The sequence below is a fragment of the Pollicipes pollicipes genome, unplaced genomic scaffold (genome assembly GCF_011947565.3).
Source record: "Pollicipes pollicipes isolate AB1234 unplaced genomic scaffold, Ppol_2.1 Scaffold_4295;HRSCAF=5057_pilon_pilon_pilon, whole genome shotgun sequence".
Taxonomy (NCBI): Eukaryota; Metazoa; Arthropoda; class Thecostraca; order Pollicipedomorpha; family Pollicipedidae; genus Pollicipes; species Pollicipes pollicipes.
In genome coordinates this window covers 20711846-20722888 of record NW_023596461.1, presented here as the reverse complement: position 1 = coordinate 20722888, position 11043 = coordinate 20711846, and the positions used below count along the sequence as shown (strand labels likewise).

At 54.3% G+C, this 11043-nt stretch overlaps 1 protein-coding gene across 1 annotated transcript; it reads left to right on the top strand.

The window, feature by feature from the left end:
* Positions 1-378: 378 nt before the first annotated feature.
* LOC119097279 (RNA-binding protein 45-like) lies at positions 379-9695 on the top strand (the record flags this gene model as incomplete). Its single annotated transcript, XM_037220328.1, is given in 12 exon segments — positions 379-571; positions 3135-3249; positions 3609-3634; positions 3637-3722; positions 3724-3803; positions 4380-4439; positions 4441-4538; positions 6073-6255; positions 6608-6731; positions 8988-9059; positions 9104-9207; positions 9526-9695. Coding segments are annotated over 12 exon segments (1311 nt in total), but the record flags the coding sequence as incomplete, so codon positions are not given.
* Between the last annotated feature and the right edge of the window lie 1348 nt (positions 9696-11043).

Here is an 11043-nt window from a genome sequence, read left to right as displayed (position 1 = left end):
ACTATTCTTGTACTTGATACTTGACGCAAGTGAAAGTGATCGTCTGGGAAATTGATGTTACCGATAATCTAAAGGAACTTTCGTCATAAAATCAATTCTGTATTATTCCAGGACTGCTATCAGACAAATACTGGTCATTTAATTCAATATTGCTAGTGATCAACTCTTATCTAATTGGGCTCAGTGATCTTTGACAAATGGCTTCGGGATTGTCGCATTGCCGCCGAGGATTTGCCAAAGTAGATAGTGTGCCTCATTTTGTGCAGGGTTTTCATTAGGGCATCCATCGTCCTCATTGTTCAAGATGGCTGATTCAAGGGGTGATTCTGGAAGCACGAGTAGTTATAGAAGTGGAAGCTCGCGGCGAACGAATGGTGAGATGAGAGACTTCATGGGTTCAGATGGTGGAAGATTCAACAAGGAAGGAAATATGGTGATCCACCCAATTCTAGACTATTCATCGTTTGTGGGAAGTCAATCACAGAAGATGATTTCAGAGAGTGCTTTTCCAAATATGGAACTGTCTCGGAAGTATGGGTTGTGAAGGACAGAGCAACAGGTGAACCTAAGGGTAAGTACATGTTTTTATTAAGTATAATGCGATTATCACAAGCTGTGTCATGATGTACAGGTCAGTGAGGTGCTAGTAAAATTGGATGCACCATACTAAATGAGATGCATAAATTTGATCCTGCATATCAGCCTGACCAATAAGGCACAGTATTGTATAATCTGCAAACCATGACACATATTCCAACACAATTCTTTTGTCAGACAATCCTGCCTAAAGAGAGTAGTGTCCTCTTCTATTTAGGTTAGATTTTGTGAAATTTGCTTTCAAAATATGATTCACCATGATATTTGTCCATTTTCTGTGAACTAGTCATATTTGTATGCTATAAAACAGAATATGATACCCTCAGTGCTTCAAATCAACAATTTTGGACACCAAATTTTGACATGCAGCCCCAAGTTAAAGGTTAAATCCTAGCTTTGCCCTAGCAAGATCTTGTCAAGATATCCAGTGATTGGTAGGCTGCATCAGTGCCTTGCACCATATGAAACATCCAGCTCTATTTTTTTATGTGATGTATTTTGAGATCTGTAAGTATACCTGCCAGGGCTTTACATTTCTCAAGGATCTGAACACATATATGGTAGTTCTGGTGATTTCTGCATAAGAGTTAAAGAAATAGCTATTGCTGATATGCACAGTGTATGTTGGAATGAGAGAGCCTGTCATGTTTTGACAGGAACTTTTTAAAACTCTACCCAGCCCAACAGGCAAAATAGTCTCTCTAGAGATAAACACTTATACAATGTTGGTATACTTAACCTTGAGCTTGTGTGCCTCAGTCATATGGCAGGTGAACTTGAACAAAATTTTGACAACATTTGCTTGCCAAAAGCAGCTTGGACTATCTGTGTCTGATATTGTCATTGCAGCATCACACTTCTTGAACTTTAGCTCACTGCCCACTCAGAGCAGAGCTGGCTGTGTACCAACAGTTCTGAGCACTCAGATTTACTAGAATTGTGAGCTGAAATTGCTGTAATGTCACAGCTATGTTGGACATGTTCAGCACAGCATGCATGCATTGCATTCTGGTATATAGTGCTGTGATCAGTTAACCATCTTCCATGGATGGCCTCAAAGGCAGTGAGGTGCTTCTAACAGGAACAAGTCAAAGGTTGTTATACTTGGCTTTTCAAGATTTAGTGCAGATTTCAGTGGAAGTGACCACATAGATGACACACCCAGCCACTACATACATTTGTTGGCTGCTGTCAAAGTCACCACTTAGTGGCCATCATGAATGTGAAATGCATTGCAGTTAATAGCAGATATGCATGAAGATATCTGAAGACTGGCATGCATAGAATTTATACCTGGTGAGCATGGCACAGAGCAAAGTTGGCTCCTTCCATGCTGTGTGCCTGTTCTCCTGCTGTGTACCTGTTCCAGATGTATACCTGTTCTCAAGTTGCATTATCAATCCAAGCAGACTATTACTTTTCAAAAATTCAACTACGTCATTTTACAATGAATCTTAGATGGATGTCATTTTAATAAAGGCTCCAAGCTATTTATCCCTTTGAGGGCAAACATGACAGGTACAACAACAAGATATGTGGCACCAGCCATATGCTGAATTGCCTAAAAGCATCTTGCCTTTGACCATGCTATGAACCAAAAGTGTGCCATAAATTCAGAACCTCTGCTGTGTAGTTGGCTCCATCCAGGTCCAGGCCAGGTCAAAAGTTTTTGTAATAGCAGCACAAAGTAAAACTTAAAGTGAAGGGAAAGGCACTAAATAAGCTCTGAAGAGTATCCCATGGTAGTATGCAATCAAGTACAAGGCTTTTTTGTTGTAGCCATAATCCCACTAGTTTTGGAATTTGCCAATATGCTTTGGATTCAGGACCAAACCATTTCATAGGCAGGTGGTCAGCAACCTGGTGTGACATATATCATAGCCAAAGTATATATGGCAGTACATGGCAGTAATAATAATGATAGTTTTACTAGACATTGTTGAAAATTTGGCTTTTAAAGGTGGCTGTTAATTTCATTGCATGTATGGTGAGCAAGGCTAGTCACTGATTCAGCACACATCAGTTATGTGTAGTCATAGGCCATAGGCAAAGGCAAAAACAGACTGTGGCAACCAATCAGCCCCAGCCTCTAGCAGCTGGCCATAGAGGCACGCCCAGGCGCACATACTAGTAGCGCACTACACTACACTACACTATCCAGTCCCCAGCTTGCAGGTCCGTCGGCATCCACCTCCACACACACCCTACACCATGCACTTGGTCCATTTGCTGTATCGCTCCAGAGGGCGGCCTCGCCTCTGTCTGCGCCGGCGGTGAGGGATTACTCGCGCTTCAGTGGAGTGATCAGTCATCACCTCTGTGTCTTCGGCATGCCTCTTGGGATTTTCAGACTTAGTCATTATGGTCTTGACCCTATTTGATCACGGAATTCTAGGTCAACTGCAAAATTAGGTGGTGAAGGTTCAACCACGTTTCTTGTGGGACCTGAAAGAGGTTGGCTTGTCGTGTTTGGCATGGCAGATTTCTGTCTTGTTTCAATTCCTGCATGGCCATAACTTGTTCCTGATCTTTTGCAGGTGTCACTTACATCAAATTCAGCAAGACATCTGAGGCAGCTTTGGCCATGGAGGAAATGAACGGCAGGTGCATCGGTAATCACCCACGGCCACTTAAGGTCCTCATCGCACACAGGTACATACGCGGGGTCTCCGGGTCACTGTGTGAACGTGGTCCCTTGTGTTACATGTCTTACAGTTGGAGGCATACCCAGGTGCCATGGATTGTCAGAACAATTCACAATAGTTGCTTTTATGCACTTCGAGGTAGATCATGGACGCACGGTGCAGCCAACACCTACTGCTGTTGGGCCGTCGCTAGCACTGAAGCCTGGTCCGGCCGCGCTAGCGCTGGCCCCAGCCCTAGTGCTGTGCTCTCCCCCGCTGTTGCGCACCGGGCGCCATTCCGCCAGTCCTCTAGCCGTCGCTGTGTCCGTGCGGCCCGCCGCCGCCGACGGAGCGGCGCGCTCACGACCGCGCCCGGTGTGGCCGCAGCCGAGAGCAGGGGTCGCGGCGCGAGCAGAAGAGGAGGAGCGTCTGCTGCGGCTGTTCGTCGTCGTGCCGCGCGCCATGACAGAGGCGGAGCTCAGGGAACACTTCCAGACGTTCGGGCGACATCGACTATGTGTCCATCGTCAAGGACCGCACCACAAAGGAGAGCAAGGGCTTCGGCTACGTCAAATATCACAGGTAGGCGGGCTCGGGCATGGCGAGTGATGTGACTGTGTCAACCTGTGATTAGGAATTGCATCAACGTGTGTTTTATGTTTCCATGTTTCAATTTCTTGAATATGACCAGATTATCCTTTAATGACCCGATCATATATATGACCAGATAGGACCAGACCAGATATGACCAGGTTGTCTGTGAATCTCAGAACAATTTTGCAAGTGTGGTGTTTTTTTTAGTATGAAAACCACCGTGGAAAATTGAACACTATAGTTCAGAATGTGGGACGTATTATGCCTCTTTTCAGCACAGTCTTACATATGTTTAATGATCACGGAAGGCAACACGATCCGGTGCCACTGATATTCTACTATCTTGTGCCACTAGTATTCTACTATCTGGTGCACTGATATTCTACTATCCTATGCCTCCCATGTTCTACTCTCTGGTGCCACCGAAATTCTGCTATCCCGTCTCGCCGACAAGTGAATAAGGATTTTCCAAAGAGCAGCTGAGACAGCAGAGCTCCCTAATGGTGGCACCAGCTTAACATACCCTGTGGTATCACTCCTGGTCACCTGTTCCCCGTCTTCCAGGATGTCGCACGCGGCCAAGGCGTACGAGAACTGCGACCGCTCGTTCAAGCCCATGTTTTGCCGACCCAAAACCGCAGAAGGACATGCGGAACGACGGCATGATGCTGTCGGGCCCGGGCAGCTCCGTGTCGTCCTCCGGCTTCGACATGATGGCCTACAGTCAGTGCAGGCCCGCTGGCGGCCGCGGCCCGACCGGGCGGGGCTGGGAGCGGTCGCAGAGGCCGCTGTACCAGGGGCAAGATGGTAACTCATTCAGCGTTGCGGCTCGCGCTCTGCGGGCTTGATGTGGGCTTGATGTGGACCTACTGTATCGCCGTCACTGTGGGCTTGATGAGGGGTCACCTACAGTTTGTCTGATCATCTGCTGTGCGCGTGGTCGCGCTTTGACATTCGTTAGTCAGCTTTGCATGCACTCACGAAACAATTTGCATCCAGCTGACGGTGTCGTGATGGTGCCGACCACTGACTCGTTCCGTGACGGTGCTGGTGGACTTGTTTCGTGACGGTGCTGGTGACCTGTCCCGTGATGGTGCTGGTGACCTGTCCCGTGACGGTGCTGGTGACTTGTTTCGTGACGGTGCTGGTGACCTGTCCCGTGATGGTGCTGGTGACTTGTCCCGTGACGGTGTTGGTGACCTGTCCCGTGATCAAGCTTGTGACTTGTCCCACGACGGTGCTGGCCACTGACTCGTTCCGTGACGGTGCTGGTGACTTTCCCGTGACGGTGCTGGTGGCCTGTCCCGTGATCAAGCTTGTGACTTGTCCCATGACGGTGCTGTCCACTGACTCGTTCCGTGACGGTGGTGGTGACTCGTCCCGTGATGGTGCTGGTGACTTGTCCCGTGATGGCGGTGGTGATTTGTCTTGTGACGGTGGTGGTGACCTGTCCCGTGACGGTGCTGGTGACTTGTCCCGTAATGGTGCTGGCCACTGACTCGTTCCGTGACGGTGCTGGTGACCTGTCCCGTGATGGTGCTGGTGACTTGTCCCGTAATGGTGCTGGCAACTGACTGGTCCTGTGATGGTGCTGGTGACCTGTCCCGTGACGGTGCTGGTGACTTGTTCCGTGACGGTGCTGGCACTGACTTGTTCTGTGACGGTTGCTGGTGACCTGTCCCGTGATGGTGCTGGCCACTGGCTCGTTCTGTGACGGTGCTGGTGACCTGTCCCGTGATGGTGCTGGCGAGTTGTCCCGTGACGGTGCTGGTGACCCGTCCCGTGACCAAGCTGGTGACTCGTCCCGCGTCGCCGGCAGAATTTTGGTGGTGCCGCTGCCACTCGTTCACCCTGTCTCCAGTCTGTGTCGTATCTCCCTACGTTGTCCCTCAGTCACCATTCCCCCTGTCTTCAGATTTTGTCCCTGTTCCTCCACTCCTGGCCCTCCATACCTGTCCCTTCATTCCTGTCCCTTTATCCCGGTCCCTCCATTGACCCGCCGTCTGACCTGACCCGCAACCGCTGACCCGCCGTTTTGACCTGACCCCGCGACCGCAGACCCACCGTCTGACCTCATCCCCGACCGCTGACCCGTCGTCTGACCTGACCCATAACTGCTGACCCGCCGTCTGACCTGACCCCCGACCGCAGATCTGCCGTGTGACCTGATCCCCGACCGCTGACCGCCGTCTTACCTGACCCATAACTGCTGACCCGTCGGCTGACCTGACCCCTGACCGCTGACCCGTCGCCGCAGCGCCGCCGTCCGGCAAGATGGCGCCGCTGCCGCCAATGGAGGCCACGCCGCCGGCCGAGGCGTGCACGCGGCTAGGCGTGGTGGCCTCACCCACACTCAACCAGGACCAGCTCTGGAAGCTGTTCGACCTGGTGCCCGGCCTGGACTTTATCGACCTACGGCGCGACAGGAAGTCGGGGCAGGGTGAGCGGCGCGGGCCGTAGCCGAGCGGCGCCGCCACTGGCGCCCAGTCTCCCCGCCGTCTGCTGTTACACGGCCGTGCATCGCTCGTGCGGTTGCTAATTGCCGTTCTCTTTTGGAGGTGCCCGCCGTATGGCATGACGTACGCCGCTGGTTTCGTGCCGTTCGGTTGGTGCTGGTGGTTGGTGCGGCGGGAATTTGGACGTGAAAGTCCTTCGATGCTATGGCTCTCCGAGTGATACGCTGTCGGAGTGCCGGCCCCGGCTGTGCAGCGCCGTCGGTAGGCGCGTGCCGCCGGTCCAGCCGGACCGCGCTCCCCGGCCCCGCCTGACGCCCCGCCCCGTCCGCGCCCAGGGCTTCGCGTCCGTGCAGTTCAGCAGCATCCAGTCGGCAGCGTACGCCAAGGAGAAGCTACACGGCTTCGAGTACCCGCCCGGTCACCGGCTGATCGTCAAGTTCGACCCCGGCCACGACATAATGTGAGGTCCCCGCTGGTGGGCAGCGGATGGTGGAGCGGGGGAGTCCCGTTGTCGCGCGCTAGCCCAGGCTGAGTGTGGGGAACCTCCACCCAGAACCTGTGCGGGCCAATTCCTTACCGATAACTTGGTGCTGCTATGAGGTGAACGGTCTTCTTATATTATAGGAATGACGTTTATGAAAATGTATGCACTGATAAATTATGTCCTGCGAGGAACGGCGCAATGGTTTGAGGAACTGAGCAGACGTAGTCAGACCACGCCACATTACCGCACGGGGAGCGCAGTCAGACCCGAGCGGGTTGGCGGACCGGCCGACATCACCCGGCTCGTCAGGAGGCGCCGCTTTCACCGCCAGCCCCCCAGCGTACGCCCGGGTCGGCGGGCTGCAGCGCCGCACTCTGGCATAATGAGACCCCGGAGCGGCATGCAAATGTGGCCGTTTGCAGGCGTCGCCGCGCCGCCAGACGGAACCACGCGTGCCGCGTCCCCAATCCGACGTTGCATTCCGTTCCTGTGACGCGCTCCGAGCGGGCGGGACGCTACCTGAGCCGGCTCCCCGGTCCTCTGTGACCCCCGGCCTCCGCGGGCGTAGCGGACGCCGGTCCTCTGTGACCCCCGGCCTCCGCGGGCGTAGCGGACGCCGGTCCCCTGTGACTTCCGGTCTGCCGGGCGGGCTGGACGCCACCTGAGCCGGCTCCCCGGTCCCCTGTGTCCCCCGGCCTGCCGAGCGGGTGGGACGCCACCTGAGCTGGCCTCCTTGTCCTCGGTGACCCCCGGCCTCCGCGGGCGTAGCGGGACGCCGGTCCCCTGTGACCCCTGACCTACCGAGCGGGTGCGACGCCACCTGAGCCGGCTTACCGGTCCCCTGTGACCCCTGACCTACCGAGCGGGTGCGACGCCACCTGAGCCGGCTTACCGGTCCCCTGTGACCCCGGCCTGCCGAGCGGGTGGGACGCCACCTGAGCCGGTTTACCGGTCTCCTGTGACCCCTGACCTACCGAGCGGGTGCGACGCCACCTGAGCCGGCTTACCGGTCCCCTGTGACCCCTGACCTCCGCCGGTTGTGACGCCTCGGTTGATCGCGCTGCATCGCCTGCACGGTTCATAGGCGAGTCGAAGGTTGCACCGACTTACACTGCAGTTGTGACGTCAACGGGCGTGCCGAGCCCTCCAATGCGAATCTATCGTATGGCGAAAAGTGTAGTGGGTGCGCGTTTTGGAACGCTCAGGGGGAATTCTGGGCCTCGTGACAGCTGCCCGCGGAGGAGAGGATGAAATGGACCCCGGAGTTTTGATCAGAGGCTCCTGCAGCCTCTTGCCCCACCTATATCACGCTGCCAAGACTACGTACTCGAGAGGTCTGCTCAGCTGCCCGCGCTTTTTGTGTGGAGGGTTTGTTGCTCCGCGCGTCGCTCTGCGGACAGACCAGCGTCAGGTGTGAAGGCAAAACGGTCGGTCGCCTGTGTCAGTGGTGGGCGGAGAGACGGTCCTGCATATCATATAGGAGCAGAACGAGGCGGCCCTTGCTGGGACTGGAAGTCCGGGTCTTTGCGTGCCAGAAGGGCCGAGTCCATTGACATGCGTGCTGATTGGGGTTGCTGGTGCGATGGTGCGTCACGCACGGGTACAGCCGAGTGATGGTAACCGAATGGGGGTGTAATTCATCCATGGACGATGGTGCATTGCCGATGTTAGTGCGAATTGTGCGAACGCATATAAGCAGTTGGCTCAGCTCTCAACCTGCCATTGTACCGATCGCGTGGTGTTTCTGTTGCCACTCAACGACACAATGGGTTAGTAATATTGGTAGGATCAGCTCCATTGTCGTTGGGTATGCTCTGCCCTCGGTGTCAGAGGCGATTCATATCACATGATAATATATATATATATATATTATATATATAATATATATATATATATTATATTGGAGGTGACCACAACCCAAGAACTACGTTCCAGTGTCGTCGACCAGTGTGCTTGTCCTGGCACTGTAACTGCGGTATTCCGCGGCACACCTATTCGTTCTGGAACTTTGTATCGCCCTGGGTTGTCCCACTGTTGAAATTTGCGTCCATGGGAAGATAAACCGCCCAAAACTTGCTGACAACACTCACAACAGTAAAAGCCATGTCCAGCGAAAATCCCACTCCCCCAAGGGATTTCACTAAGTTCTACGGTTCGGCCCTTGCTCCCGGTGCCCGCTGCGGCCGCGTGCGCTGCTGTGCGCGGCGCTGACGCCGCCCGGCCGCGCCGCAGGATGGGCCAGCACTCGATGATGCCGCCGCCGCCGATGATGCCGCGCATGCCGATGATGCCGCCGCCGCAGCAGCCGGGCGGCGTCGGAAACGGCTCGTCGGCGCTGTCGCCGGCTGGCGCGGCGCGGCCGTCGGCAACCTGCAGACGGACCTGGCGCACCTGGCCGAGACGATCGCGCAGGCTACCTCGCTCATCCAGGCCGCCGGCATCAACCCGCACGGTCAGTTGGCGCGCCCGACGCGGCCGCTCCCCTCGCGCCGGGGGCTTGTGACGGCTGTCGCGCCGCTCAATTGTCGTGTTGGTGCGTGTGCGGGTTATCGTCTGGGTCGGTCGGCGAGCGAGGGGCGGTGCTGTTGGGAGGTGTGGGGTTGGTGAGTCGGTTTTCGCGTCTCACTCAAGGTTGGGCGTCGGCGCGTGTTCGGCGAGGCGGCGGCGGCGGCGGAGCCCGCCCCGCCCGCCTGGCTTCGCCTCCGCCCGGGCGACTCCGCGCGGCCCGAGCGTCGGCGGCGCCGACTGATGGCGCTGCCGTGTGCCGCAGGCGCCGGCGCCGACGCGAACGCCGGCTCGCCCATGTCCGGCGCGTCGGCCCTGCCGCCCGGCCCGACCGGCATGGTGATGTTCGAGCACTACGACCCGACCTACTGCTCGGCCAAGCTGCCGGCGGCGCAGCCGCTCGCAGCGCTCGACTCCACCGTGGCAGAGAGGTGAGACGAGCCGCGCTCCAGGCGGCGCTGCCGCGCCCCGCGAGCCGGCCGGTGGCGGCCCAGCCGACTGGCTGTAACCGGGATTGATAAGGGGATTCGCTGGTGTCCCTCCACGGTCGTGCTGCGATGTCTTCAGGGTGGTTTGTATACGGAGCAGCGGACCTGGGTGTGGTATGGTAGTTTTGCCTGTGGGAAGTGATTGAAGAAGGTGATTGGAACCGTGGCAAGTAGTGTATCGTCTTGTTCGCAGGACGGACATCAGGGTGGGAAATTTAGTTGTTTTTTTTTTTGCTGGTGGTTGAGTACAAAAATTTTCGCGGTTGGAGTGCAAACTTGTCTGCAAGCAGAAGTCTGTCTAATGTGGAATGAGTGTCTGCACAATGGGCCTTGGTTGGAGTACACTACACACTGCGTTTAATGCATCAACATTTTCCCAGTGTTTTTCAGGCAAAAATTAGTCAGCATGCCATTTTGCATTTCAGTGGAACAGAACACTTCCTGTGAGTGAGGGTGCCATGCTGATCCCATCCATCCGGGTAGTGCTACTAGCTCGCCTAAACATGCAAAGATTGATTAAGGGTATGTGTTAAGATATACAGTTAGAGGGGTTAACAACAAAATTTTATACATATACATTCACAGGTGTATCATACAAAACTCATTTACATATCATTACCTATCTACATGCAAACTTATACACTGTCGAAATGATAAACCAGATGCATCCTCTGCTTACTGACAAACTGAATTGTGGACAGACACTTTGCATGACACCCTGTTTTTTTATAACTCTTAGGCAGCTGCAGCTGACTATGAAAGCCTTGTATGTGACATCACTAACATGAAGTCCTTGAAGCCTTAGCAGAATTAATATAAACATACCAAAAGTGTTCCTTCCCATCCTTCTCTCTTCTCTTCTGCTCTTCTCCTCTTTCAGTTCCTTCCCTGCTCTTTCTGTCACTCTTCTCCTTCCACTCCTCCTCCACTTCTGCTCCTCCTCTCTTCATGCACCTCCTCTATGCCTCTCCACTCCTCCTCCACTTCTGCTCCTCCTCTCTTCGTGCACCTCCTCTATGCCTCTCCACTTCTCCAAGTCCCCTATGATCCTATGCAGGGAAAATTTTAATAGTGTCACTGCAGGACCCAATGTCTGACAGCAAGGAACATGGCGCATTGCCACCTGTCAGGTTACAGCAATTATAACCACAGGCTGAAAAGAGGCAGCCTTATATTTGATCCCACATGGGAAACCCAAACCTAGCATTAATGTTGTATATAGATACCTTAGTACCTATGTACCTACCCACCATGCTGTAGGTAGAGCAGGTTATAACAAGGTAATTTTACATCGG